A 25,037-nucleotide genomic window follows, 5' to 3' on the forward strand; every position below is an offset into this window, starting at 1 on the left:
CTGAAAGCAAGAGTCAGACGCTTAACCGACTGAGTCCCCCAGGAGCCCCTATGCCTGCACTTTTTACACCAGCTCTGAAGGAAGGCTTGCAGAAATGATGTGAATGCCTGCCTACAAAGAGCCCAGGTTAGGGGAAGAAGAGAAAGAAATAAGAGAAGGAAATGGACAGCGGCCGCACTTCTCGCCCGGCGAGTCCAGACCACAGGTAGTGTCCCCCGTGGAACGGAGGAGGGAGCAAAGTGTGGGGGTCGAGGAAATGGAGTGTGAGGTCCGGGCTGCCGGCTGGCTGGCCTGCGGGGCGGGGGTCTGCAGGGTCAGCAACGAACGTAGCATTTTTTTTTTTCTGGCAAAGGAATCTCAGGATGACATTTGCATTCTTCCGCTATGTTGATGATGAGAAGCACAGCCTTCTCACCTGCTTCCAGAAAGGGCTTGCATTATCTTATCATGGAGGCCCGTAAAGTGATACAGGGAGAATACATTTTTAAGGGACTGATCATCCCCTCGTGTCAGCAGAGGCAAACTGTAACGAGAACTCACGATGAAACGGAACCCTGGGCTTTCTTTACCTTTGACTTTCGTGGAAGCCACAGCAACAAAACTAAGGTTAAATTAAATTTAAAAATCGGGATCAGATCGTTGGTAAAAGGAAGCGGGCAATTTTGACGGGAAGCCCCTTGCCCCGCTCCCACAGCGTGACAGGAAAGTGTGTTCTGTGCACACGTGTGTACGGGGAGCTCGCCAATAATCTGGTCCAGCTCGTTCATGCTTCAGTTGTGCAAACAGGTCCGGGGGATACACGGAGGGCAGAGGTAGAACTGGGATTCTCCGGTCTCAAATCTCAAAGCCCAGGGACCAGCGTGACTCGGCCGCCTGTCGCCCTGCCCGCCGGGACTGCGGTCACATGGAGAAACTTGGCATGGTCCTCAGCCGGGCCCTCCCGCCGCAGTCCCCGTGGGCAGGCTCACACTTGGGGGTGGATGTGAGGCAAGGCTCGTCTGCGGGCCTCAGACTCACCTCTGGTAATGCCATCCGTGTCCCCGCAATGGTGGGAAGATTCGGGTCCCCCATGGGCTCCTGCTGTCCCCCTCGCTCTGAGCCACCCAGGGCTCTGCCGGGCAAGCCTGTGCTGGGGCGGAAGCTGCTGGTGCGGCCCGGGCCCAGGATCGGGCTAATGCTGGCCATGGTGGCAGGGAAGGGCCGAGTGGCCGGCCGAGGGGAGGGCTCCGAACTCCTCCCAGACAGGGGTGTCTGCGAAGTCGCCTGCCCGGCTTCCCGCTGTGGGGACGTGGCCCCCTCGGCCGTGGCACTAAAGTACAGGGTGGCGCTCTCCTGTCCTGCCTCTCCTCTCCGGTCACCTGCACCCCTGCCCTGCAGCGGAGAAACCGCCTCGGCTCCTTCCCTGGGGCTGCCCTCCCTGGGTGCAGCTGACCACCGCCGGCCAGGAGCTTCGTCTGGATTGTCGCCGGCCAAAGAGACGTAGCTTGAGGTGTCCAGCAGGTCGGCCTCTGCTTTCCGGACAACTTGAGACTCACAGCCCTTGTCTGAGGAGAGGGGGTCATGGGGTGACGATGTGAGCTCCTTCTGGGAAAACCTGGGCGTCATCTGATGGTTGCAGTGTTGGCTCAGTCCCCACTCAGGGGGACCGAAGAAGCCAGGACCGTCTTTTCTGAAGGCTGCGTTGATCTTAGACACATTTCCTGTTTTGAGGGCAAGTTTCACCAACAGCCAGTGATGGTGACCGAGGAAGGAATCTTCCTGAACGATCTGGCTTTCCAGCCCAGCCTCTGGGGGTCCCCACTGTGGGCTAGGGGCCCTACCCAGATGTGTTAACTCACAATTGCCCCCCGGGCTCCCTGGCCTCTCTCCAGCTGCGGCCGAGGCCCGGGGAGAAGATTCTCTCTCCGCTCTATCACCCACTGCAGTGCCACGGACCTCTGTCACAAAGCCCTGCCAGATGTCTGTAGACTTAGGGTGTAGCAGGCTGTAATAAATTACCAGCGAGATACTGCCTAGAAAAGAAGAAAAAGAGGAACATAAGGTCATGTTCTTTGAAGTCCTGTATCCTCCCCACGGCTTGAGAATTCCAGAGTCTGGAATTGTGAACAGAGGAATAGAATTGGGATCTCAAACGTGATCTCTTGCTGGAGAATCAGATCTGGATATTTTGGGGGCATTTAAGTAGACTCCGGCTTCCGCAAGCTGCAAATATTCCTAAACTGAAAATCCTAGTAGCCAAGTCAATAACCTGTTGATTCTATGACTTCTTTCTCGAGGCACCCTAGATGGGGGGGTGGGGGGGGCACGCGAGTGTGTTATGTGTGTTTGTGCTGCGTGTGAGGTGTCTCGTAGCAATGCTCATTTCACTTTCAAGTGACTGGAACAAATACTCAGAAGGCAAAACCATCCACACGCCGGCTGACGGACTGCAGCGCTCGAGGAGGGGGTGGTCAGGATAACCTCAAAAACAAGCCCCAAGGAAAGGCTGACCACAGCCATCAAGGAGCCCGTATCAAGGAATTTCCATGAGCAGCAGCAACACTTCCTCTGTGCATAAACATCTTAATCACACTGTTGTCAGTGCGATTTATTTTGATCAGAAGTGTTGACGGCAATAATTTCTTTAGCAGAGCATTCCAGTAGCCTCCCACGTTATTTCCAGTTTCCTGTTGTACTAGATCAAGCGCCCGGTTTCAGGGCACTCATTATAAACAGCAAGAAGTCTGAAGCCGGAGCGGGGGGTCAAAGCCCCGGAGGGGCTGGCAGACGGCAGGGTGACGGAGCTGGGGGTGGAGGTGGGGCTGACACGTGGTCCCGTGGATTCTCCCCGAGGACTTCTGGGGGATGAGGCGTGGGGGGGTAACAAAGCGGGCCTCCTGCGGGGGAACGGAGACAGCATTCCCGTGGGGTGAGTGTTGGCTCTGCCGTGGGCACCCCTCAACCTATTTCTACCCGCTATTCTGAGTTCTCACGATGCTGGTGGGGGAGAGGTCACCCTTCTTTTATGATGAGCCACCCAAGGTCAGAAAGGGGAAGTAAGTCCCCTCATCAGCCAAGTCCAAAGTACACGTTTCATGGGTAGCCTTTTGGCCAGGCCATGTCATGCACAGGGTTCTGGGTTGTGGCCCCAGGCTGGCATACAGCAGGAGCTCAGTAAATGTTGGTCAAGGGCGCTCAAGATGTGAGCCAGCGCTGCCAGCTTTAAAGCCTGTGTGCCTTTGGGTGGCTCAGTCGGTTGAGCGTCTGACTTCGCCTCAGGTCATGATCTCACAGTTCGTGAGTTCAAGCCCCACGTCGGACTCTGTGCTGACAGCTCAGAGCCTGGAGCCTGCTTGATCTGTGTCTCCCTTGCTTTCTGTCCCTCCCCTGCTCACACTCTCTCTCTCAAAAATAAATAAATAAATAAATAAATAAATAAACATTAAAAAAAAAAAAAAACGGTTTATAAAGCCTGTGTGCCTTTGACTAGAGCTCACTCACCATCTTCCCACTGAGGACGCCCTCCGGGGCCACTTGGGAGTCAGGGGTTCGGGCAGCTCCGGAAAGAGGGGGAGAAGGATCGGCAGGTGTCTCTGTCTGAGCCCCGGGGCTGACCCTTGTCCCCAGCTCCCCAGTCACTGTGCCCTGGGTCACCACGCTGAGAATGAAAACACCTTTCCTCCCTCCCTCCTTTATTTTCACTTCCCAAGAGCAGACAGGAACTCCCTTTCCAGCTCACAGCCATCTGTGAAGCCAGGTTAACGCGGCAGGCACGGCGTGCTCTGAGTCATACACTCATTCACAAAACGAAGCTGATGATCTGAAACTGCCAGGCACCGTGTAGATGCCAGATGGGAGTAGGGTGTGAGTCCCAGCTCCGCCACCTACACCGTGTCTGCCTTTACAGCACATTATTTAACTTCCTCTGTGCCACGCTGCTCAGCTCTGAATTGGGGGTAACTCAGCACCCACGTCCTAGGGTTCCTGTTGGCATACAGCACGGGGTGTCATGTTGGGGATCCCTGCTCTGCTCCCCGATGCTGGGATGCTGAGGTGGAAAGGAGAGGGAAGTCACGTGCTGGACCCCAGCCAGAAGCCTGGGGAGGAGGCCCCGCCCACGAGTCATTTTTGATAGAAGTACACAGTGTGGGTCCGGATTTTCTCGGGTTCCGGATGAAGGCCGCGTTCAGTGTCTGGGGCCCTGGTGGGGGCACAACCGGAGGCACAGTGAGCTCCACTCCTTGGTCTCCACCTCACGCTCCTGAGCATCACTTCCTGCCCTTGGAGTCGGTTTATGGTAAAGAAAAGAGTTGGGAGTGGGGAGGGAGGGTACGAGAGGGCAACGTGGGGCCTTACCAATCAGAAATCCAGACGAGACTCCAGCTATGGTCCACAGGCTGGTCCGGGAGGCCCCCTGGAGAAAGTCAGTGGCCAACAGCAAAAGGACGATGTTCTCCAGCAGCATAATCTGTGGGACCGAAAGGTAGAGTCAGCACCGAAAGTCAGGTGCACGTGGCCTCGGGGACGCTCACCCTAAAGTCTGCAGCAGTGTCCTTCAGTGTTGGAGCCTCTGTCCTCAATGTCCACTGGGGTCCCCACAGCTGACCGGGCCACCTCCTCCCAACAGAAGCAGGGTCAAGGTCTGAGAGAGCTTCTCTGGCAAAGGGGGAATTCTCCCTGTTTTCAATGCAGCTCATTAAAATGTCTGCAGAATCATAAGTGCACGTGCAAGGTAAGGGCATAGCCCACGTGGCCCGGTGGCTCCCTCCGCTGAGTCAGGTGGGCTGAGGGAGGAGACTTTTATTTCCGGTTTTATACATTTCATGTTCTCACGCTGAGTGCATGTGTGTCTGAGTTTTATCGCCCAATAAATAAAACTATGCGCAGAGCTCACAGTGCCATCGAATTCCAGTACGCTAGGTCACAAACTTTGATAAGAGTGTTAGTATTGTTTGTTCAATTATTTGCCTCTTTAGAGGTAAATTTGGCCTGTGGCCCAAGGGAACAGCAAGGAAAGCCTTCCTCCACGGTCCAAAATGGTGGCCGCTCTTGCAGAAGGCTCTTTGTACCCCCCCCATCCAGGCTGGCTTCTTAACTTTGGTTGCCAGTTTTTATATATTAAAATATATTTCTTAAAATAAGTAAACAAACTGGACATAATTAGAAGATGATACATTCCCATACTATACAAGAGGCATTAAGAAATTAAGAAATTCTAATACTGGTAGGCCAAAAGTCTTAGGAATCTTTGCCATGCTCATTCATGGGCCCCATTTTAACTCCAGGAAAGTCAAATATGGAAAGAACTAAAAATGTTATTAAGAGCTACTTAACAATCCTAAGAATGCCCACTCTCCCCAGGCCTTTAGGCTCTGGGCAGCAGTGTTTCAAAGGTCCAGCAGGCATATTCAGCATTAAATGACGTTACCCACCAGCCCAGTCCACAGACCGTGGGGTCTGTCTCTCTCTGCTCCTTACATTAACCATGTCTCATCAGCTATCTGGTCTGTGGAGCCAAATTCTTATGTCTGTCTCAAATTCATTGCCGTTTTGCCTATCCTCACTGCCACCGTCATAGTTGTGATCCTGTCACTACCTATCCGGGTCCTATGGTTTCCTGTCCGGGTCCTTTGTTCCCTGTCCACAATCACTCCTCCACGCTGCCCGGCGATGTGTTTCACCTACAGAGCAGACCTTGTCATCTCCCCCAACACACCTCGAGACAGCCCCATCTCAGCCCAGGGCCATCGAGACTCCATTCCCTGACAGTGTGGGCGATTCTGTTTATAGCGCATCCCGAAGTTTCCTTTCCAGAGTAACCCTCCAACATGCGGTTCCCACCGCATGGTGGGAGATGTGATGGCCATGACGGGAGACCGTAATGGCAGATGTGATGGGCCAGCCTGCCCGGATGCTGTCTGGATGCCCGGACGGTAAAACAGTATTCCGGAGTGTGTCCGTGAGGGCGTTTCCAGAAGAGGTTAGCGTTTGAATCAGTACACTGAGTAAAGACCAGGACCCTCAGCAGTGCGGGTGGGCCCCATGCAATCTGTGGGGGGGGGGGGGGGTCCCAATAGAAGACAAAGTGGAGGAAGAGTAAATCATCCATCTTCTTGAGCTGACCTCCTGTCCTGGGACGTGGGAGCTCCCAGTGCTCGGTCCTCTGGACTCAGACTGAATTACACAACGTTTTCCTGGTTCTCCGGCTTCTAGAAGGCATACCGTGTCCTATCTCAGCCTCCAAAATTGCGTACGCCAATCCCCATAATAAATCTCCTCTTATGTGTCTCTGCGTGTCCTCCGGGTTCTGTTTTCTCTGGAGAACCCTGACTGATACGATGCCATTCCGCTGACATAGACTCTCTCCTTGACCAAACCTGACGCAGATCCGCATCTCTAAGCCCTCTCCTTGACCAGGCCTCAAGCTGGGCCGATGAAAGTTGCAGACACGTAGAACAAATGCTTCTGTCCATCACTGCTCCCCTCCCCCCGCCCCCCCCCCAACACACACGTTGAGAGACCTGAACGAACACTAACACAGTTCCTAGCCCCTCAAGGCTGTGTCCCGAGGGTGAGGACCTTGGCCCTCGTCCTGTTTCTGCCCAAGGAAGCAATGCTGCTTGGAAGACTTCCTCTTCGTTCCAGCTGAAATCTGGTGAAAGGCCGGTAGCCCCTGAACCCCCTCTTGGACCTGTTGCTTTATAAAGCTTGTATGTGCAGGGGCGCCTGGGTGGCTCAGTCGGTTGAGCGTCTGGCTCTTGTTTTCGGCTCTGGTCGTGATCCCACTGTTTTGTGAGTTCAAGCCCCGCCTCAGGCTCTGAGCTGACAGTGTGGAGCCTGCTTGGGATTCTCTCTCTCTCTCTCTCTCTCTCTCTCTCTCTCCCCCCCCCCCCTCTCTCTCTTTCTCTGCCTCTCCCCTGCTCAGGCTGGCTCTGTCTCTCTCAAATTAGAAAAAAAAGCAAGCAAGCAAGCAAGCTTCAGCATACGAATCCTTTGTCTGCGTCTCTGAGGTGTAAATTGTCTGCAATCCAGAAGGACGGTTTCTTTGAGCCTTGAACATTCAAGATCACCCTCCAGGCCCCCCGGGGGCGTGGGGGCGGGGCGGGGCTCGCTCTAACTTGCATGAACTACAGCTTTCTGTCATCCAGATACGAGAAGTGGGCGCCTCGCCAGATAAACGCCAACCAGAAAACCAGATGTCACAGTCCCATTAACCACCTCTCTCCCACCTTTGATAAATTTCCTTTCCCCTGACCCTGCTCAAACGGCCCCTCCGTGTCCCCATCTTCCCTTTAAAATGCGCAGTCACGTCCACACAAACGGACTGAGGTGGGCTCATGCTGGACCCTCTTCCCTGTTGCGGTGGACTTCATTAGCTCTATTTTCGTTGCCTTTATTTACTTTTTAATGTTTAAAAATATTGATTTATTTTGGAGAGAGAGAGAGAGCACGAGCAGGGGAGGGGCAGAGAGAGAGGGAGACACAGAATCTGAAGCAGGCTTCAGGCTCCGAGCTGTCCCCACAGAGCCCGATGCGGGGCTCGAACTCACAAACCGTGAGATCATGACCTGAGCCAGAGTCGGATGCTTAACCGACGGAGCCCCCCAGGCGCCCTTCGCTGCATTAACTAGTCTCTTCCGCACCACCACACGTATGTCCCTGACACTCTTTATTTTGCTTCTGTCGCATTTGCCTCAAATGCCCCTGAGCCCTCACCGCCTTTTCTTCAGGCCACATTCATCTCCCGAGACCCGGCTCGAAGGTCACCTCTTGTACAGTCTTCTCTGGCATTCCTCTCTCAGCCTCTGTACTCCTGAGGGGGTCTGGTAACGTCATTTCTCTGGCCCCCGTGGTTGCATTCACGGGTCTGTGTCTCTGGCCGCTGAGAGTCGACTTTTGCACACCCCGGCATCTGAATCCATTTCTGGCGCACGGAGGAAGACGCGTGTGCAGGCTCAGGTGAGCGAATCGATGACACGTGAACCAGGGCAAACCTGGCTTCCCCGTCACATGTCACCCAGGGGCCGGCTTCCACCTTGTGAGGGAGAAGTTAAGGTGAATGGTTCTTGATGACACCGAACATCAGCACCATGTGATGCGGCTTCTCAAACGCTGATTCCAGGGCCCCACTCACACCTGTTGGCTGGAATCGCTGACAAGGCACCTGGGAATCTACCTCGAAGAGGCTCCCTGAGCGCCTGTGACAATCGCCCAGGCTGAGAAGGGGTGGCACAGAGGCCCGAGGCCTTTCCAGCTCAAACGCTCCTGGCTGCCCTGCCCGGCCACAGCTGGCCTTGTAGCAGCAGACCAGCTGGATTTGAATCCTGCCTCTGTCTGACTAGATGCCTGGCCATTCTATGCCTCAGTTTCTGCATCTGTAAAATGGGTTTCGGTTCATCCGGCGTTGTGAGAAATAAAGACAGTTAATGAGCTTAGAACAGCGGCTGGTGCAGGATGATCCTGCCCGAACCGTTAGCTATTCCTAAGGATTCCGTTACGATTCCCAGGGTTGGAAGATGAGAACAGGAGGTCCACAGGGGGACAGGAACACATCGTGGCACAGAACCTACAAGATTACAAATGCTTCGTACTCTTGTTGAGCGAATCAATGAGAGAAGAATTGTAGAAGTCCCTGCTTTGACCTTGGAGATAGCTTTCCATGATTTAAGCAAAGCCATTAGCCATTGAAAACCAGAGCTACCCCAAGCTCCCAGGCCCACCCCCTTTAGCAAGTGGACTTCCAAGTACTCTGTACTCTTTTGGCTTTTGGAATAACAACAGACGAGGAGGCAGCATTAACATTCTCTTTGCCGACACTGCACTTTACCCCAAAGGAGTGACATTCTGTGGGGGTCAGGACCCGTGTCTCTTTCCCAGGAAGGCGCCTGTTGGGAAGGCAGTCCAAGAAAGGACAGATGGCAGGCCTGACATTTGAGGGGGTGTTGGCAGGAGGCTGGGACCAGACGCCCAGGGATCGGGGTGCAGCCTGGGCAACCCCGCTGGCCAGCCTGTGGCCCTGGATGTGCCTGGTCACCTCCGTGGGTGGAGTCCCTAGCTGTGATAAGCCTGCAGAGGTCTGTGAGGCAGAGCAAGAGGGCCGGACGACAAATACATGTGCACCTCAGGACTGTCCACCTTCTGTCTTTCCCGCTTAATTGCCCTTGCCCGCCGGCCCAGTGACAGAGTAAGTGGGCTGGGAAGGCCCGAGTTTTCCTTTCCCTTCCTTACGTAGCAGCCTCTCAGACTCCAGGGGCTAGGCTGGTGAAGGTGTGACTGTGACACAGCCACGCAGGTGACCTCTCTCTGGATGCTTCCAGCTTATCGGCCACACCCGCCCTCTTCCCGCACAGCGACATGGGTACCGTTATTCCTGGTTCTCAGACAGGGAGGTCGAGGCCTGGAGCGGCTCTATAACTTGTCCAGCACCACGCATCCTCACCGTCTGTGGACCCCGTAGCCTGCAGGGCTGATAAGCCGTTCGGGGCTCCCTTAATAGCAGGAGGTGACCACACCACCGCTGTCTCCTGGACACCTTCCGTCTGCTCACAGCTCCGTCTTAGAGGGTCCGCTCCCCTGAAAGTCTCTTTCCCTTTCTATCATCAATAATGGCCACGACGTGTTGGTTATTCGGTGCCAGGCTATGTATTTAATCTTCACTGGGGGCCCTGAGAAGTGGGTGGATCTTATAAAATTATCACAGCCACGCTGAGAGACCTTGCTCCTAATGTGCGATGGAAAAACAGACTCAGGGCGTTTCAATCCTTGGCCAAGTGGGTTGGTGACAGTAAATGGCGAACCACGGTCCCACAGAAAGTGCCTGATTCGAAAACCGGTGCTCTGAGGCGCTGGCCGCATTTTCTCTCCGTTGCTCTTTGCAATGCAGCTAAACTTCCACCTTCTAGAAAGGGCGCCTCTGCTCATCCGACAGGAAGCAATCCCCACCATACTCGTGAGTTCAGACCGCCGGTCTTCCGGGATTTACCCACGTTCTGCCTCGTCGTTCAGTTATTTGGGAATGGAGCCCATCCCCCCTACTGGGCTAGAAGCGGCCCAATGACAGGCATTCTGTCACCGTCGTGGTTTTCCCACCGTCCTAGGAACACGCCTGGAACTCAGTAATGACAGAGCTACTAGGACACTGTGTATGTGACACTGACATAGGTGAGCTGTGATTATAGTTATCAGATGTAGACAGTGTCCAAAAAACACAGTTCTTACTACATTAACCACGTAGGAAAAACTGGAGGTCAGATTGCGATTTATAGAGCCTGTCACTGTCACGACAGTGATTCCTTTTAGAATTTTTCCTAAGACCAAGCTATTCCTCCTTCAATAGATGTGCGTGCACAAGTACACACACGCCTGCATGCACACACTTACACCCGCGTGCACTCTATACATATGAAATTTGTAACATTAGCAGTAAAGAAAGCCATCATTGCCCCACTTGCCGTATAGAACATGGCCATCCGGTTTCTGGAAGGGCTGTCCCAGAAGTTGAGGTAGCAGAGGATGTACGCGGCCCCCACGAGCAGGTTGAACAGTCTCCAATGGCAGGTGCTGTCGATGATGTCACTCTGCTGTGCCACAAGCCAGAAGGTCATCACCAGCCAGTGGGCACCTGGAGGGAGGCAGGCCGTGGAAGTCAGGGTCCTGGAGGAGACCCGGGGAGGGGGAGGGGCACGGACATGGAGACCCGGGGCTCGGAGCCGTCCTCTCTGTCCTGACCACACCTGACTCAGCATCCCAGAAGAGAGATCAAAACCCAGGAGAGATTCACAGGGCACAGAAAACAGGCAGCTTTTCTCTTTGCCCGTAGTATCTCATCTGATCCTCATAAAGGGTAGTTGAACTAATTTGGGGACAAGCACACAAAGGCTAGCTTCAAGGACACTTCCCAAACACTATGTACTGACTCTCTTCCAGTTCCAGGAGGTGCCTAAGGAGGCTGTTATGAACCTCATGGCTCACTATTTTTTTTTTTTTTTTGAGAGAGGGTGCAAGTGAGCGAGAGGCAGAGAGAGAGGGAGAGAGAGACAGAAGTGGGTCTCGTGCTCACCTGATGGGGGCCTGAACTCAGGAACTGTGAGATCAGGGCCTGAGCCATAGTTGGCTGCTTAACCAACTGATGAGCCACCCAGGCACCCCTGGCTCACTGTTGTTTACTAGTTCAAGAGCTGAAAACATCTGCATCAAAGGAAAGATCTGTATGTGGTCCAGCTATAATTTTTATTCCCCTATTTTAAGATGAATAATACCTTACTGAAGTTTGAGCTGAATGTGTTTTTAAAAAAATGAATAAAAAAGCTCATCTCTCTTTAGGAGCACAATTTCTTTCAAAATTTCTCCTTCCTGCCAACAGGTGTATTAATGTTTGTTCCAGGCTTCAGTGTAAATATCTGTCAGTGTCTCCTGTTCTCTTAAAACATGAGTACACTGTTCCTTCTTACAGAGCGCATTGCCTGATGGCCAGAAGAGATACCTCTGCTTGGTGGGGACACCGAGACCCCCGCAGGGCTCCCGCAGGGTCAGGCAGACCCCATCGTCACTCTCACATCCACGTACCTAGACTGAGGGCGGGGGGGTGACAGGTGGGCTCAGTGGAGATGCCCTATTTGAAACAGAGAAGATGTCCAAAATCAGCATTCAGAAGAAACGGAGGGCGGTCAGAAGCTGGGCACTGTACATTTTTGTGTTAGGTCAGGACAAGCGGGACCCTACGCCTCCCTCCTGTTTTTCTACAGAAAAGATCTCAGGCGTGATACAGGACATGGTCTTTCGAGGAGCTCTCACAGCGGCTGCAGCTGTGGTCTGGAGCTGGCCGGGCTGAACACTGGGCTATCTAAGCCACGGGAGTGTGTCTCCAGAGAGAAGCGCCATATGCAGCCCCCTCCCGGGGCGGCGTAGTCTACTCCTCACGGGGGGTGGAGTCTACTCCTCTGTGCTCTTGACTCTAGGCTGGCCGTGACTACTTTGACGGGCAGAATACAGCAGAAGCCGTGCTGATCCAGCGCTCGGCCGGTCTTAAGGGGACTGGCAGCTTCCCTCTGCTTTCTCTCGGAACCCCCGCCACCCTGTCCACAGCCCAGGCCGCTCTGCTGGAGAGAAAGGGCACGCGGGCACCCACCGTGGGAGCGAGACCACCATCTGTGCGGCCAGCCCAGTGGAGCCTCCTTATGAATCCCACAGCACCCACCTGAGGCCCCCCCCTGAGCAAGAACCCCCCAGGTGCCCAGCGGGGCCCCCCAGAACCGGGGATGATGGTCGTGAATGGTTACTTTAAGGCATTAAGTTCTTTATATGTAAGTGATGAATCACGAAATTCTATTCCTGAAATCATTATTACACTACGTGTTAACTAACTTGGATTTAAATTAAAAAATAAATAAATAAATGAAAATAAATAAATGGTGGGGGATAAAATAAAATGCGTCCAAAAAAAATTTAAAAAACCAAAAGGCATTATGTTCCGGGGTGGTCTGTTACACACAGCAACAGCCAGCCACAGCATTCGCCCTGCTTACCTCCAAACACTAAAACCCAGACGCGGTGAGCTCCGAAGAAGAGAACCAGACTCAGGACGCGGGCTCCCACCATGCCCATCCTCCAGAGCTGCTGGCAGAGCAGGGCGGCCCACGGTGTGAAGACGTGGCCCGGCTTCACGAAGCCCATGAAGCAGGCATAGCACACCAGGGCCCAGGACAGCGCGGACCAGGAGCACAGGGCGCTCACGCCTGGAAGGCAAGCGGACAACAACAGTATTTGTGGGCCGTCTCACGTCCCCATACAGCCCGGCTGCTCACGGGGCATCCCGAACCCAGCACCCGGATGGGCGGGGAGCGCGGCAACTCTGTGCACAGACACGAGCACACACGCCCAGGAAGAAATGAGGACGCGCGGGAGGCGGTTCCTCTGGTTCCTCTGCACAGCCCAGTGCGTGCTCTTTCCTGGCAAGCTAGTGGGGCCCTTCCTTTCTGAGCCCTCGGGCCCTTCCTTTCTAAGCCCTTTAAGAAAAGAGCCCGGGCCACTGACCCTTGCAGCCCTCCGTCCGAGCTCTGTTGGTAACGAAGCAGCTGTAGGAGAATTCCTGAGCAGGGAGCTCCATCCCAAACGTACTTTGCTGGGCAGACTCTCTCTGGTCCCAGCTTTTGGCAGCGTGACAGGTGTGCGTGACACGTGTGGGGAGTGTTTTCTTGTAGCCAGTGTTCCTTCATGTGGAGGGTTAGTCAGAGAAATAAAGCCAGAACACAAATCGTGCCAGGCCCCACGATAAAGATGGACGAAAGGACAGCACAGTCTTGAGTTTTAGGTACTTCGTGTAAGCACATACAAATGTGGGCGCTCGGCAAAGAGGGAGGAGGAGGAGGAGGCTGGCAGAGAATCAAGAAGTGACCAGGAGAAAAAGAGAGAGAGAGAGAGAGAGCCGACGCCACAGAAAACGTTGACTGGTGACACTGGTGACGTTTAGTGGGCCAGACTTGTTCTTGGACGGTTAGGCCTCTGGCTGTGTCAAGCTAGGCCAGGGCCTGAGGACACGGGAGACGCTGAGGCACTGATGCCCCTGAGGAGCAGCGTGTGGTTCCTTCCCAAGGCACGTCTGGGTCATGTGACTTCGCGCAATTTCTGCCTTGTGGACTGACCCCACGAAGGAAGCCAACCTCAAACAGACACCTGTTTTAGCTGCCATCTCATGCCAGGGAGCATGGGCGGCCCTAATCCTCCCAAGCAGGGGCCGATCTTGGGTTGCAAGTTTTTTCTAAGTAAGGCATCCGTTGTAACTCCCCTGAGGAAGTCTCGGGGGGTCTGCGCTCGGGGTTGGACGTGTCTCACCTGGCACAACATCTGTGAAGTCCGAGGCGAGGAAAACATGCGTCTGGAGGAGCAGGTGGGGCCCGGTCTGCAGGAGGGCTTCCAGGAGGCGGAGGGCGGACAGGTCGGCCTCCTGCAGCAGCAGCTGGCCTCGGCTGGAGGCTTCCCGCTCCTTCTGTAGAGCAGTGGACGTGGCGTCCCAGTGCCTAAGGATGAGCGAGGGCTCGGGGTGCAGAGTCAGACTGTGACAGCTTTAACAGGATGCCTCACCCCCTTTTCTGGCCTATCATATACAGCATCCTAAATTTTGTTTTAATGTATGTGTATATTTTTTTGAGACACAGCGAGTAAGCATGAGCAGGGGAGGGGCAGGGAGAGAGGGAGACAGAATCCAAGCAGGTCCCGCACCGTCAGAACAGAGCCCGACTCGGGGCTTGAACTCACAAACCATGACATGATGACCTCAGCCAAAATCCTGAGTCGGACGCTTGACCGACTGAGCCACGGAGGCGCCCCTCCCATGCGGCACTCTAGAGAACACCACGCTGAAGCGGGCAGGTCTCACTCAGGTGCCACGGCGGGTGATTGCTCTTCACGGGTGGCCGGGAGGGCGGGGGTGGCATGACGGGAGCCTGGACCCGCCAGGCTGGCTGGGGACTGCTCACAGCCCTGCGAGGCGTGGAGCTAACCCCGGCCTGCGTCTTCCACCCCAGGACCTGCTGGGATGGGAATTAATTCATCCAACGAATGCATATTGCAAGACACCGTGCTGTCCTTGCTTTAGAGCATAAAGAAATGAGAGAACTCTCGTCCTCGTCCTCACAGAACGTGGAACTTTGTGCGCCTCTGAAACTGAGACAGGCACAGAGCCGAATAAGGAAGGACGGTGTGTGTGGGGGGGTGCTTCTCTGGGGACCGGGCAAGAGAGACGCCTGGAAGGTGACGGGAAGGTGGGGCTCTGGTGGCCCTTCGAGGTAGCTCAGGCCCTGAATTTCAGGTCATGGGGTTTGGATTTTGCCCTGGAAAAAGGACTTGGCAGACCTGTGTGTGTGGTGTTTGGGGTATGGCTGACCGTGTTCCTGTGTGTATGTGATGGACTGAATGTCTGTGTCCTTCCAGAATCCCTAGGCTGAAGTTCTAGCCCCCAGTGTGATGGTTTTAGGAGGCGGGGCCTCCGGGAGGTAATTAGTTTTCAGTGAGGTGCTGAGGTGGCCTCCATGATGGGAGGAGTGCCCTCACGAAAAGAGGAACAGCGACCACTCTCTGAGCCTCTGCTCACATGCACCGGGGCCAGGCCACGTGAGCACACACAGCAAGATGACCGCGAGCCAGGAAGCCGGCCCTCACCACGAGCCGAATGTGCGGACAACTTGATCTTGGATTTGTAGCCTCCGGGACTGAGGAAACAGGTGTCTGTTGTAAGCCACCCTTCCAGGCCCTTACACGTACGTGTGTAGGTGTCGTGTGAGCTGCAGAAAGAAAGATCAGGAAGACGGCTCGTGTACTAGTCCCAGCAATAACAGCTGCAGGCTTGAGTGAGAACGGAGAATGGGGGTGGGAAGCAGGGAGCAGACGGAGGAGATCTGGGGGGTGGCCGGGGACCTGGTGATGGACAAGGGAGCTGCCGCACGGCGTGCTCCGGACAGAAACAAGCCAGAGTTTCCGGGGGGACACCCGACGGGCCGGGAGGATATGCCGGCCTCAGACAGAGGCATCTGAGGATGGGAACACGGCACACAGAGGCACACAGACAGCAGTGGCCCAAGGACAGAACCCTGGGGACCGTTCCCACTGAGAGGCCTGCACGAGAAGGAGAAGGCAGGCCAGGCTGGGAGGATAGAAGCAGGAAGCGAGGAGGGCAAGCTTTCGAAAGGACCGCACAGCGGCCAACTTCAAGTGCACAAAGCTAACAGGACGCTGTGGGTCTGGAGACCTCCGACTGCCAACTGCCTGGTCCCAGGAGTCAGGCCTGGCCCAGAGGACAGCAGGAAGGGGAGGCCAGTCCCCAGCGGTCCGCAAGACTCCGCGGTCACAGGCCCTGGGGACACACTGGCTCCCCCAGGCTGGGCGACCTTCCTACGGTGCACGAAAAGCAACCAACACAAAAGAAAAGAAATTAGGAAACGCTCCCGTTCCTGTCTTCCATAGACCCGTCCCAGAAACCTCTGCCGATACTGCCCTGTTACGAAAGCTGTCTGCAAGCTGATATGGATCACCATCCTTTACCACCGGGCGCCGTGGACTTTGGGCTTCCACACCAGGGTCTCCCCCGTGCACCAGTGTCCCTCCCTCATGAGCAGGAACAAGGGAGATCACTACACCTGACTGTAGCAGGTGTCCACCAACCCTAGAGGGATGCGAGCCTGTCTTGTCCGAGTTAAGAAAAACCGGAAGTCATTTCAATTTACCTGCTCCTAGCTCAGAGCACGATACACCTTCACATCACCTGAAAAGCTCCTCTCCAAGGAGCTCCCTGGGGCGCTGGCCGCAGGCCACAAGCCTCCCTGTCATCTCTGGCCAACATGTCCACGGTCAGGGCCGATGGGGGTCCTCTTTGAAACAGCCTTATTCACGGTCCTGAGGGCCCAGGAGAGATGCTTAAGGAAAAGTTTTCCTTTTTCACGATTGGGAATCCTGGATCGGACTGATTTCTTACTGCGCCTTTGAAGCTGTGACCTCTGACAGGAACACAATGGTAAGAAAAACAACAACAAAGAAAGCCACAACTGTAAACATCAGGGGATTATAGCTTCCCTTTCAGTCCTGAATCATCTGTCCCCCAAAGCCTTCACTCGTTCAAGGAGCATTTTCACTGGGCTTTCACCACCTGCTGGAGCTAGCAGGAGGCACAAAAGGAAAGATGTTCTCTAGAAGCCCAAGGCTCAGCCGGGGAAAGAAACCACGTGCACCTGGAACGTTTAAGCCGGAAGAAAATCATGTGGAAATGAGCAGTGTGAATGGTGGATCGTGTTGGAACCAGTCCAGGGACCGGGGACGTGGTCAGAGAGGGCTCTCAGGAAAGGAGCGGTGCACGCACCTTGGACAAGCAGCCGGGGAGCGGGGTCTAAGAGAGCGTTTGTGGGGCTGGTGGGCCGAAGAGGACCCCTGAAAGGGCGGCTGCATGAGGGGAGCAGTGAGGCAGGGGCCGGCCAGCAGGAGCCTCTGCGGGTCTAGCTGAGGGTTTGGGTTCCGTTTCTAAGAAATAAAGAGCAGCCAGGAGGAATGCAGTCCACCCGGTGTTCTGAGCGGGGATCTGGATGCCATCACAGAGCCTGGAAGTCAGACTGAGATCACTGGAAAGCCGTCGGGGATGCCCAGGGTCAGAGCTGAGGCCAGGTGGGGGCGGCCGTGGGCAGGAAGAGGACTGGTCAGTAGCTCCCGTCACATTCCGTCCCTGGGGTTGATGCCTCCATCTGGGTCCCCCTCGCTCTTGCCCGGATTTCCCGCAGCCTGCCGGCCTTTGGTCTCTCCCCAGCATGTCCCTTTGCCTTTACTGTCCCCACAGCCATCTCCCTAAGTGCCTCATTTGACCGTGTGTGTCCTTTGCTTATACCTTTCCAGTGGGTCTCAGACGCCTGGAGGGTAGAACCCAAATTCCTTCCCTAGTGACAAGTCCCTGCGGGACCCAGCCCAATCGGTCTCCCATCTAGAAAATTCTTGCCTGTGCTCACATTATGGCAAAGTGCTAGTAGACCAAGCACAGCATCTGAGCGAGCCCTTCTGCCTCTCCATGTGCCTTGGAAGCTGTCTGCTGGGTGGGCCGGGCCTCCGCCTCCAGGCGGATTGGGTCGGCCACCTCCTCGGCCCTGACACTAGGGCTCCCTCGCCAGCACCCGGTTCTCCAACTTGAGCTCTAGTCACCTGGAGGCCTGTTTCAGTACAGTTGCTGGGCTCCAGGCTCAGATTTTCTGGTTAAACAGGTGCGTTTGGAGAATCACAGACAGTCTGCTGTCCGGGCACAGATGGACGACTGGGTTTTTAAGGAGCTCCCGGTGATGATCCGTGGCTGGTGCCCAACCGGCCGACAGCCACTGCTACCGCGGGAGCCTCCCCCAGGCTGTCCCCCAGGGCTGCGAACACCTTCTCTCTGTTCTTCTGAGTTCCCGGCTTTCGGTTATGTCCCCAGCCAGGCCTCAGAGACCCCATCTCAATCATGGGTATCTAGACCCTTTCGTCACACACGTCACCGAGTGTGAACAAATGCATACTGGGCGGGTCGAGCTGTGTTGGTGATGGTGTGAGATTTCTAGTTGCGTTAGGAACAAACGCTTTAAACTGACCTTTGGAAAGACAGTAGTAGTTCAGCTAACGCAGGCCTTGGGAATGAAGTTTCCCAGCAAGCTGTGCTCTGTCCTCACTAACAGCTTAAGTAGAAAGTCATACATATCCACCTCATCCAGAATAGTCTGTCACAGGCCTACAAGCTCGAAGAGTACGCACACTTCTCTCCACTTTCACACTTTTTGGCGATGTTAAACCTGAGATAGCGAGCAGCTTGAGGTCATGGCTATGGCTATATTTCTTTTAAATCTTTTTTTAAATTGGGGTAAAATACACATAAAACTTGCCATCTTAACCATTTTAACTGTACAGTTCAGTGGTATTAATAATTAATACCACTAATATATACCATTAATATATGAGGCGCCTGGTGGCTCAGTCGGTTAAGTGTCTGACTTTGGCTCGGGTCATGATCTCAGGGTTCGCGAGTTCAAGCCCCGCATCTGGCTCTCTCCTGTCAGCACAGAGACCACTTTGGATCCTCTGTCTCCCCCACTCTCTCTGCCCCTCCCCTGCTTTCATTCTCTCTCTCTCTCAAAAATAAATAAACATTAAAAAGTTTTTTTAAATGATTAAAGTAATAGAATTTAACACTATAATTTGATAGATCATTAATAATTTGTAGTAATTCATAATGCTGAGCAACCATCACCACCATCCACCCTCAGAACCTTTTTATCTTGTAAAACGGACACTTTGCACCCATTAAACACTAACCTCCCCATGCCCTCCTCTCCCCCGGCCCCTGGCAACACGATTCGACTTTCTGTCTCTATGAGATTGACTACTCTACATGCCTCATATAAGTAGATTACACACTATTTACCCTTTGGGGACTGCCTGATTTTACTTAGCATAAAGTCCTCAAGACCCATCCATGTTGTAGCACTGAAGAATTTCCTTCTTTTTAGGGACTAAATAATACTCCATCAGGTGTGTAAACCACATTCCGCTCAGCCATTCATCTGCTGACTTGCTTTGCTTGGTGGTCCTTCCTGTTTTAGCAATTGTGAATAATGTTGCCATGAACACGGGCATGCAAATATCTTTTCCAGACCTTGCTTTCAACTCCTGGGAGTTCAATTTCCTAGGGAAATACCCAGAAGTACAATTGTTGGACCACACGGTAATCCTGTTGAACTTGTTGAGGAAAATCCATCCTGCTCTCCAGAGTGGCCGCTCTGGTCTGCGTTCCCACCAGCAGCGCAAGAGGGTTCTCCTTTCTCCACATCCTCGCCGACACGTGTTGTTTCTTGTGTTATTTTTAGCCATCGTGACAGGTGTGATGCGGTACCTCATGGCGGTTTTGATTCCCATTTCCCTGATGAGGAGGGAGGTTGAGCATGGCTGTATTTTACATACTTTTAAATAGACGTAACCTTAAAATTCACCTCAACTTCCCTTTTAAGAACTTGTAGCTTCCGCTAAAGAAAAATTTCTAAGCCAGGACAGGTCCTAAGGTTGGGATGAGTTACACAGTCCTCCATTGTTTCATGCTGAGGTTCCAAATGGATTCACAGGCTTAAACATTTTTTAAAAAACATGTCCGCAACATGTATCATTATAGTGGAAATGTAAAAGCTAAATGGAGAAAAGTGGCTGATTTTGTTTAAACAAAGGATCACAAATGTCAGGGTCACTTGAATAGAATCAGACTTCCCATCAATATAGTATATATCATTTGGAATAAAAAAATACATATATGTTTTAAGCTCTTGTATTTTTCATAAGGTACTTTGCTTCAAGAGGTTTGTGTTTTCTTAGTTTTCCTGTTCTTAGCAGATTCTTCTGCATTAGGTTATAAAGTCACTTAAAGTGTGATCCATTCTTTTTTTTTTTTTTTTTTTTTAATTTTTTTTTTTCAACGTTTATTTATTTTTGGGACAGAGAGAGACAGAGCATGAACAGGGGAGGGGCAGAGAGAGAGGGAGACACAGAATCGGAAACAGGCTCCAGGCTCTGAGCCATCAGCCCAGAGCCCGACGCGGGGCTCGAACTCACGGTCTGCGAGATCGTGACCTGGCTGAAGTCGGACGCTTAACCGACTGCGCCACCCAGGCGCCCCAAAGTGTGATCCATTCTTAAAGGCCAGTCAGGATTGTGCCAAATGCAATTGTTTTGGCTCCCCCTACAGGTGCTTCGGAAAACTGCACTTTTTCTTGAAAGGCTTCTTCGCAGGCTTTAAGACAGTCTTGCAAAATTTAGGGTAGACTTAGAATAAGGACCCCACCTCACCCAGCTTTCTCTCTGGAAACCCAACTGGCCCATCCAGGATGAGATGCAGAATGGCTGCTTTCTACTTCTACTTTCGAAGCTTTCTTCTATGGAGGTGGATTTCTGTTTGTGTGTTTGGATCTCGGAAACACGGCAAACCTCATAGCTTCTGCTTGCACGGGCTGTTTATAAGACAGGGAGTCAAATTTGTGGCTCACCGTGAACAACTGTCCGTTTTCACTCTGTCCTGTTTTCTAGCATTATCGTTCCTCTTCCTGGCTTTTCTCATATCTTTTTATTTTGTCCTTGTAAATTATGTGGGTTTTTTTTTTTAATTTTTTTTAACATTTATTCATTTTTGACACAGAGAGACAGAGCATGAACAGGGGAGGGTCAGAGAGAGAGGGAGACACAGAATCTGAAACAGACTCCAGGCTATGAGCTGTCAGCACAGAGCCCGATGCGGGGCTTGAACTCACAAGCCACGAGATTGTGACCTGAGCCGAAGCCGGACGCTTAACCGACTGAGCCACCCAGGCGCCCCTGTAAATTATGTGGGTTTTTAAAAATTCCCTTTAAACTTACTTTTTTAAAATAAAAAGAGATACAGATGACAAGTTGTCTCTCCTGAGGTCTCACTTTCATGACTCTCTTCCCTTATCCATTTTAGTGTTTAAAAACACTAGTGTGTACCAGAAACTCTTAGCACCACTTACGAAATGTTGAGGGAGCATGGGGGAGAAAAGAATCCGGAATCACAGGCGACACCAGCAGAGTGTCGTGGGCCTGACCCAGCCCCATCCCTGAAGAAAGCACTGGATCGGATGGGCCCAAGGGTCCCCACACAGCCCCACAAGGCAGATTTATCGGGCAATTATTCTGGAAGCTTCTCTCAAGTGACTGGCATTCACTGAACTCTCCTTTTGAATTATCAAATGTTCGGTTATCTAACCTCAAGGTCACATACGTGAGGACCTACAGGGCACCGCAGCCCTTAACGGGTTTCCTACCAGGCTGGGCTGAGGGAAGGCGCTGAAAATATCCACTATGGTGGATGGTGCCCAGCACAAAGGCCTTGAACACAAAGGCCCATCTCTGGGCAAAACTGCTGTGGCCGCAAATGTGCTTCTGGTGCCTTCAGAGAAGGAGGGCTCCAGCTGTGAGCAGCCCAGTGAAATTTGGGGCAGTTGCTTAATGTCCTTACTAGAAGCACCCGCTACGTCCTATTCGAGATTCTGCACTGGGTGGAAAGGAGTCATTCCTTTCTGAGACTGATTCCATATGAGGAATCATTCCCTCTTCAGACTCAGCAGAGAAATCAGAAAACTTATTTCAGCTCCTCCAGAGAAAGCCTTGGGGGAAGGCTGAAGGCATAAACCACCCATAGCGTCCAGAAGCATAGCCCAAGATCTCAAACTCGCACTGACTTCCTGAATACCCTTCCAATCCTTGGCGTCTATAACTTAATGAACACTTGAGCTGCATGGCTTCACTGGTATGATCCCCGAACTTTTCTCTCTTTTTAAAAAAGTTTATTTATTTTGGGAGAGAGAAGGAGAGAGAGGAAGGGGCAGAGAGAGGGAAAGACAGAATCCGTGCTGTCAGCATAGAGCTTGATGCGGGGCTTGAACCCACGAACCATGAGATCATAACCTGAGCTGAGATCAAGAGTCAGGTGCTTAACCTTCTGAGCCACCCAGGAGCCCCATCTCCCGTTTTTTTTTTTTTAACATTTATTTTTTTGAGACAGAGAGAGACAGAGCATGAATGGGGAGGGGCAGAGAGAGAGGGAGACACAGAGTCGGAAGCAGGCTCTAGGCTCTGAGCCATCAGCCCAGAGCCCGAAGTGGGGCTCGAATTCACGGACCGCGAGATCGTGACCTGAGCTGAAGTTGGACGCTTAACCGACTGAGCCACCCAGGCGCCCCCCATCTCCCGTTTTTAAAAAAATTCCTGGCAGCTATGGGATTATGAGGTGGCTAAGAGCTGAAATTTGCCATTTACCTAAACTCCCTGCCAGATCTCTCCTGACCCTCCAGGTATCGAGGTACTCCCAGGGAAAACAGTATCTTACCTGCAGAGGTGAACCACAGGTAAGGCTATTGGGCACTAACTAGGTCCTTTGAGGCTGCTTTTTTGTGTGGGAAAAAACAAAAACAAAAACTAGCTCCCAAATGGCTTCATCCTGAAATGAAGCCTTGATGCAAACGTAACGAGGCCAGTCCTACTGCCTAGTCTGTGGTTAAATCTACATCACCTTCCTCACCTAAGGTAGTAGGGGCTTAAATGCAACTTCCTGAAGCCAGTCACTTTCTATACGGCTCCAAAGCCTTGACCAACAAATGGAAACAAGAGCAAGACAGAATTCAGCCAAAGCAAAGAAAAAGCTTTCAAAGAGTCACAGCTGCTTCTGGAAGGAGCCCTCTGATGATAGAGATGCTCAAGGAAGGGCCAGCTGGAAGAGGGGATGCCCGTATCAGAGCAAGGATTCAAAGCGGTGGCCTTGAGCATTTTCCCAGCCCTGAACTTTTACGACCCTAAGGACAGAAAATGTCCGCTCCTACTGCATGTATGAAATCAGGCTCCAGAGGTGAAAGGAGGCTGCCTGTTCTTACCGCTTCCACACGCCGAGCTGAAGGAGGTGTAGCATGACCAACAAGCAATGACCTCGATGTCCATCTGCTCGGAACCACAGATAGCTCAGGCCCTGGACCAAGAAGCCGGGCAGCAGCACAGAAAGGGCCAGCCACCCCCAGAGGGGCTGTCCCGTGATGAAGTAGTAAACCACGGAGCAGAGGCCTGCAGACAAAAGAGGAAAGACGAGGGTGAATGGAAGGCTGGAGGAAGAACGAATGACCGCCAACCCTGCATCCCCAGAACTCAAAGGGCTCTCCACTCGGCCCAGCCCAGGAGCCGGCAGAGCCCGCCAGAGTTCTGGACAGGCATGAGGTGGAGTGAGGGCACCAGGAAGTTCCAGCAGACCCAAGAGATCAGACACATGGTCATACAGAGGGGCTGTTGGGTTGCATAGGACAGCACACACCAAATACCTGGCCCCTACTATGTGCATTAAAAAGTGCTAATCCTCAGGGCACCTGGGTGGCTCAGTCGTTAAGCGTCTTTGACTCAGGTCATGATCTCACTGCTCATGAGTTCAAGCCACACCTGGGGCTCTTGACAGCTCAGAGACTGGAGTCTGCCTGGGATTCTGTGTCTTCCTTGCTCTCTGCCCCTCTTCCGTTCATGCTCTCTCTCTCTCCTTCAAAAATAAATAAACATTAAAAAAATTTTTTTTAAATGCGAATTCTCCTCTTTGGGGATTTATTTTTTTTAATATTTGAGGATGCTAGGGTAGAGTAACAGAGGAGAGTTAGACAAATCTAGGTTGGGATCTGCAGTCTCAGTCAACGAAGTTGGGGGGGCGGTGGTGGTGCTTGAAGCTTCCAGGGCTAGTAGATGCACTAATTCACTATAATCATTTTATATGATCATTGCTTGCGTTTTCCAATATTAAAGTTTAAGATGGATTTATGGGCACATAATGCTGTGGACTGTAGTGAAATTGCCCCAGGTCCAGACGGGACCCTGCAGGTCTGGACCGAGGGGGCAGAGCGGCTATTCCCTGCCCCCCCCCCCCAGGCTCTGTCTGGGAGTTGCGACCACCCTGGGCTTCCTGCTCCCCACCCCCTCGTCCCACCGAGGCAAACAGGGTCTCCGGTACAAAGTCTCTGGGTCTCAGGAGGAGTCACCGCCCTGCCTAGGTCCAGCAATGCTGTGGCCCTAGTTTGTTCCTGGCTGGGCGGGAAGGAGGGACCAAGGTCTGCGGGACCACCGAGGGTGGGTACTGACATGGGGGTCCTGTGTCTGATGCCTGCTTGTCGCGGCGCTAGACCCGGGACATTTGCAGCAGCCCTCACTCGGGCTCCTCCCGGGTGCGTGGCCAAGGAGCCTTTGAAACAGCGCAGCGGGGACGCCACAGAGGGACCCACAGGGACAGCGGTTCAAGCTGAGACCCCGCCGACCCGGAGGCAACAACTCGCTCCCAAGGGGAAGGCCGAGAGCCGGAGCGGGCCGGGGTCACCAAACGCGTGCGTGCTGCGAAGGGCGCGGGGCTCCTGGGGTCTGGAGGCCGGGGCCCCATTAAACCCCACGCCTCCCCGCTGAAGCCTCTGCCCGGAGCCTGGCGGAAGTGGGCGGGGCCTCCTCCACGGCGCCGAAAGAGTTACAAGTTCAAACTGCAAAGGCGCTAAAAGGTGTTGCCATCTTGCGTGGCGGGACCGTCTGCCCCCAGCAGGCCGCGTCTGGCCCGGTCCTGCACCCCGCGGCGGACCCCCTGTCCCCCGGGGCCACGCGGACGCCTCCCCCGCCGCCGAGACCCCCAGGCCGGCCCGGGCCCGGGAGAGTCGGGCGCGATCAGGCCCGCGCACGGCACAGCTCGCGCCTCAGCCCTCGCTGAGTTCAGAAGGGCTTTTGCGGAGGGAAGGGCGGAATGCACGTGCCCAGGCTCCGGGGGGGGGGGGGCGTGCACACGCGGGGTCCCACCTAGGACGGTGACGGGGCGGGGGCGGGGTGCCACCTGCTCGCAGAGCTGAGCGCGGGCCCGGGCCAGGCTGCCCGCCGCGGCAGGGGTGGTGCGGGAGTCCGGAAGGGTCGGGGGGCAGGAGGGGTGCGCGGGGTGGGCACTCACGCGCGCTCTCCTCGGCCGCCTGCAGCAGGGCCGAGAGCCCCAGGGCCCCCGCGTGCATCCTCGGTGT

The 25,037-nt window shown here is 53.7% G+C and overlaps 1 protein-coding gene across 1 annotated transcript; it reads right to left on the reverse strand.

The window, feature by feature from the left end:
- Window positions 1-25,037, reverse strand: XKR5 (XK related 5). The gene is made up of 7 exons (XM_030312060.1): window positions 24,971-25,037; window positions 22,899-23,082; window positions 13,810-13,994; window positions 12,504-12,713; window positions 10,431-10,600; window positions 4,336-4,447; window positions 1-2,012 (listed from the first exon to the last, which is right to left on the reverse strand). The coding sequence occupies exons 1-7, from the start codon at window positions 25,026-25,028 to the stop codon at window positions 901-903; spliced, it is 2,031 nt and encodes a 676-aa protein (XP_030167920.1). The 5' UTR covers window positions 25,029-25,037; the 3' UTR covers window positions 1-900.

The sequence above is a fragment of the Lynx canadensis genome, chromosome B1, assembly GCF_007474595.2.
Source record: "Lynx canadensis isolate LIC74 chromosome B1, mLynCan4.pri.v2, whole genome shotgun sequence".
Taxonomy (NCBI): Eukaryota; Metazoa; Chordata; class Mammalia; order Carnivora; family Felidae; genus Lynx; species Lynx canadensis.

Bases quoted from the DNA above. Each gene is read 5' to 3' on its own strand.
- XKR5 (XM_030312060.1), bottom strand. From the start codon at position 25,028: ATGCACGCGGGGGCCCTGGGGCTCTCGGCCCTGCTGCAGGCGGCCGAG. The intron at 13,995-22,898 runs GTAAGAACAGGC...GCTCATCCTTAG, and splicing joins CAGCTCGGCGTGTGGAAGCG to GCACTGGGACGCCACGTCCA. The intron at 4,448-10,430 runs GCAAGTGGGGCA...TCGGTCCCACAG, and splicing joins GGATGGCCATGTTCTATACG to ATTATGCTGCTGGAGAACAT.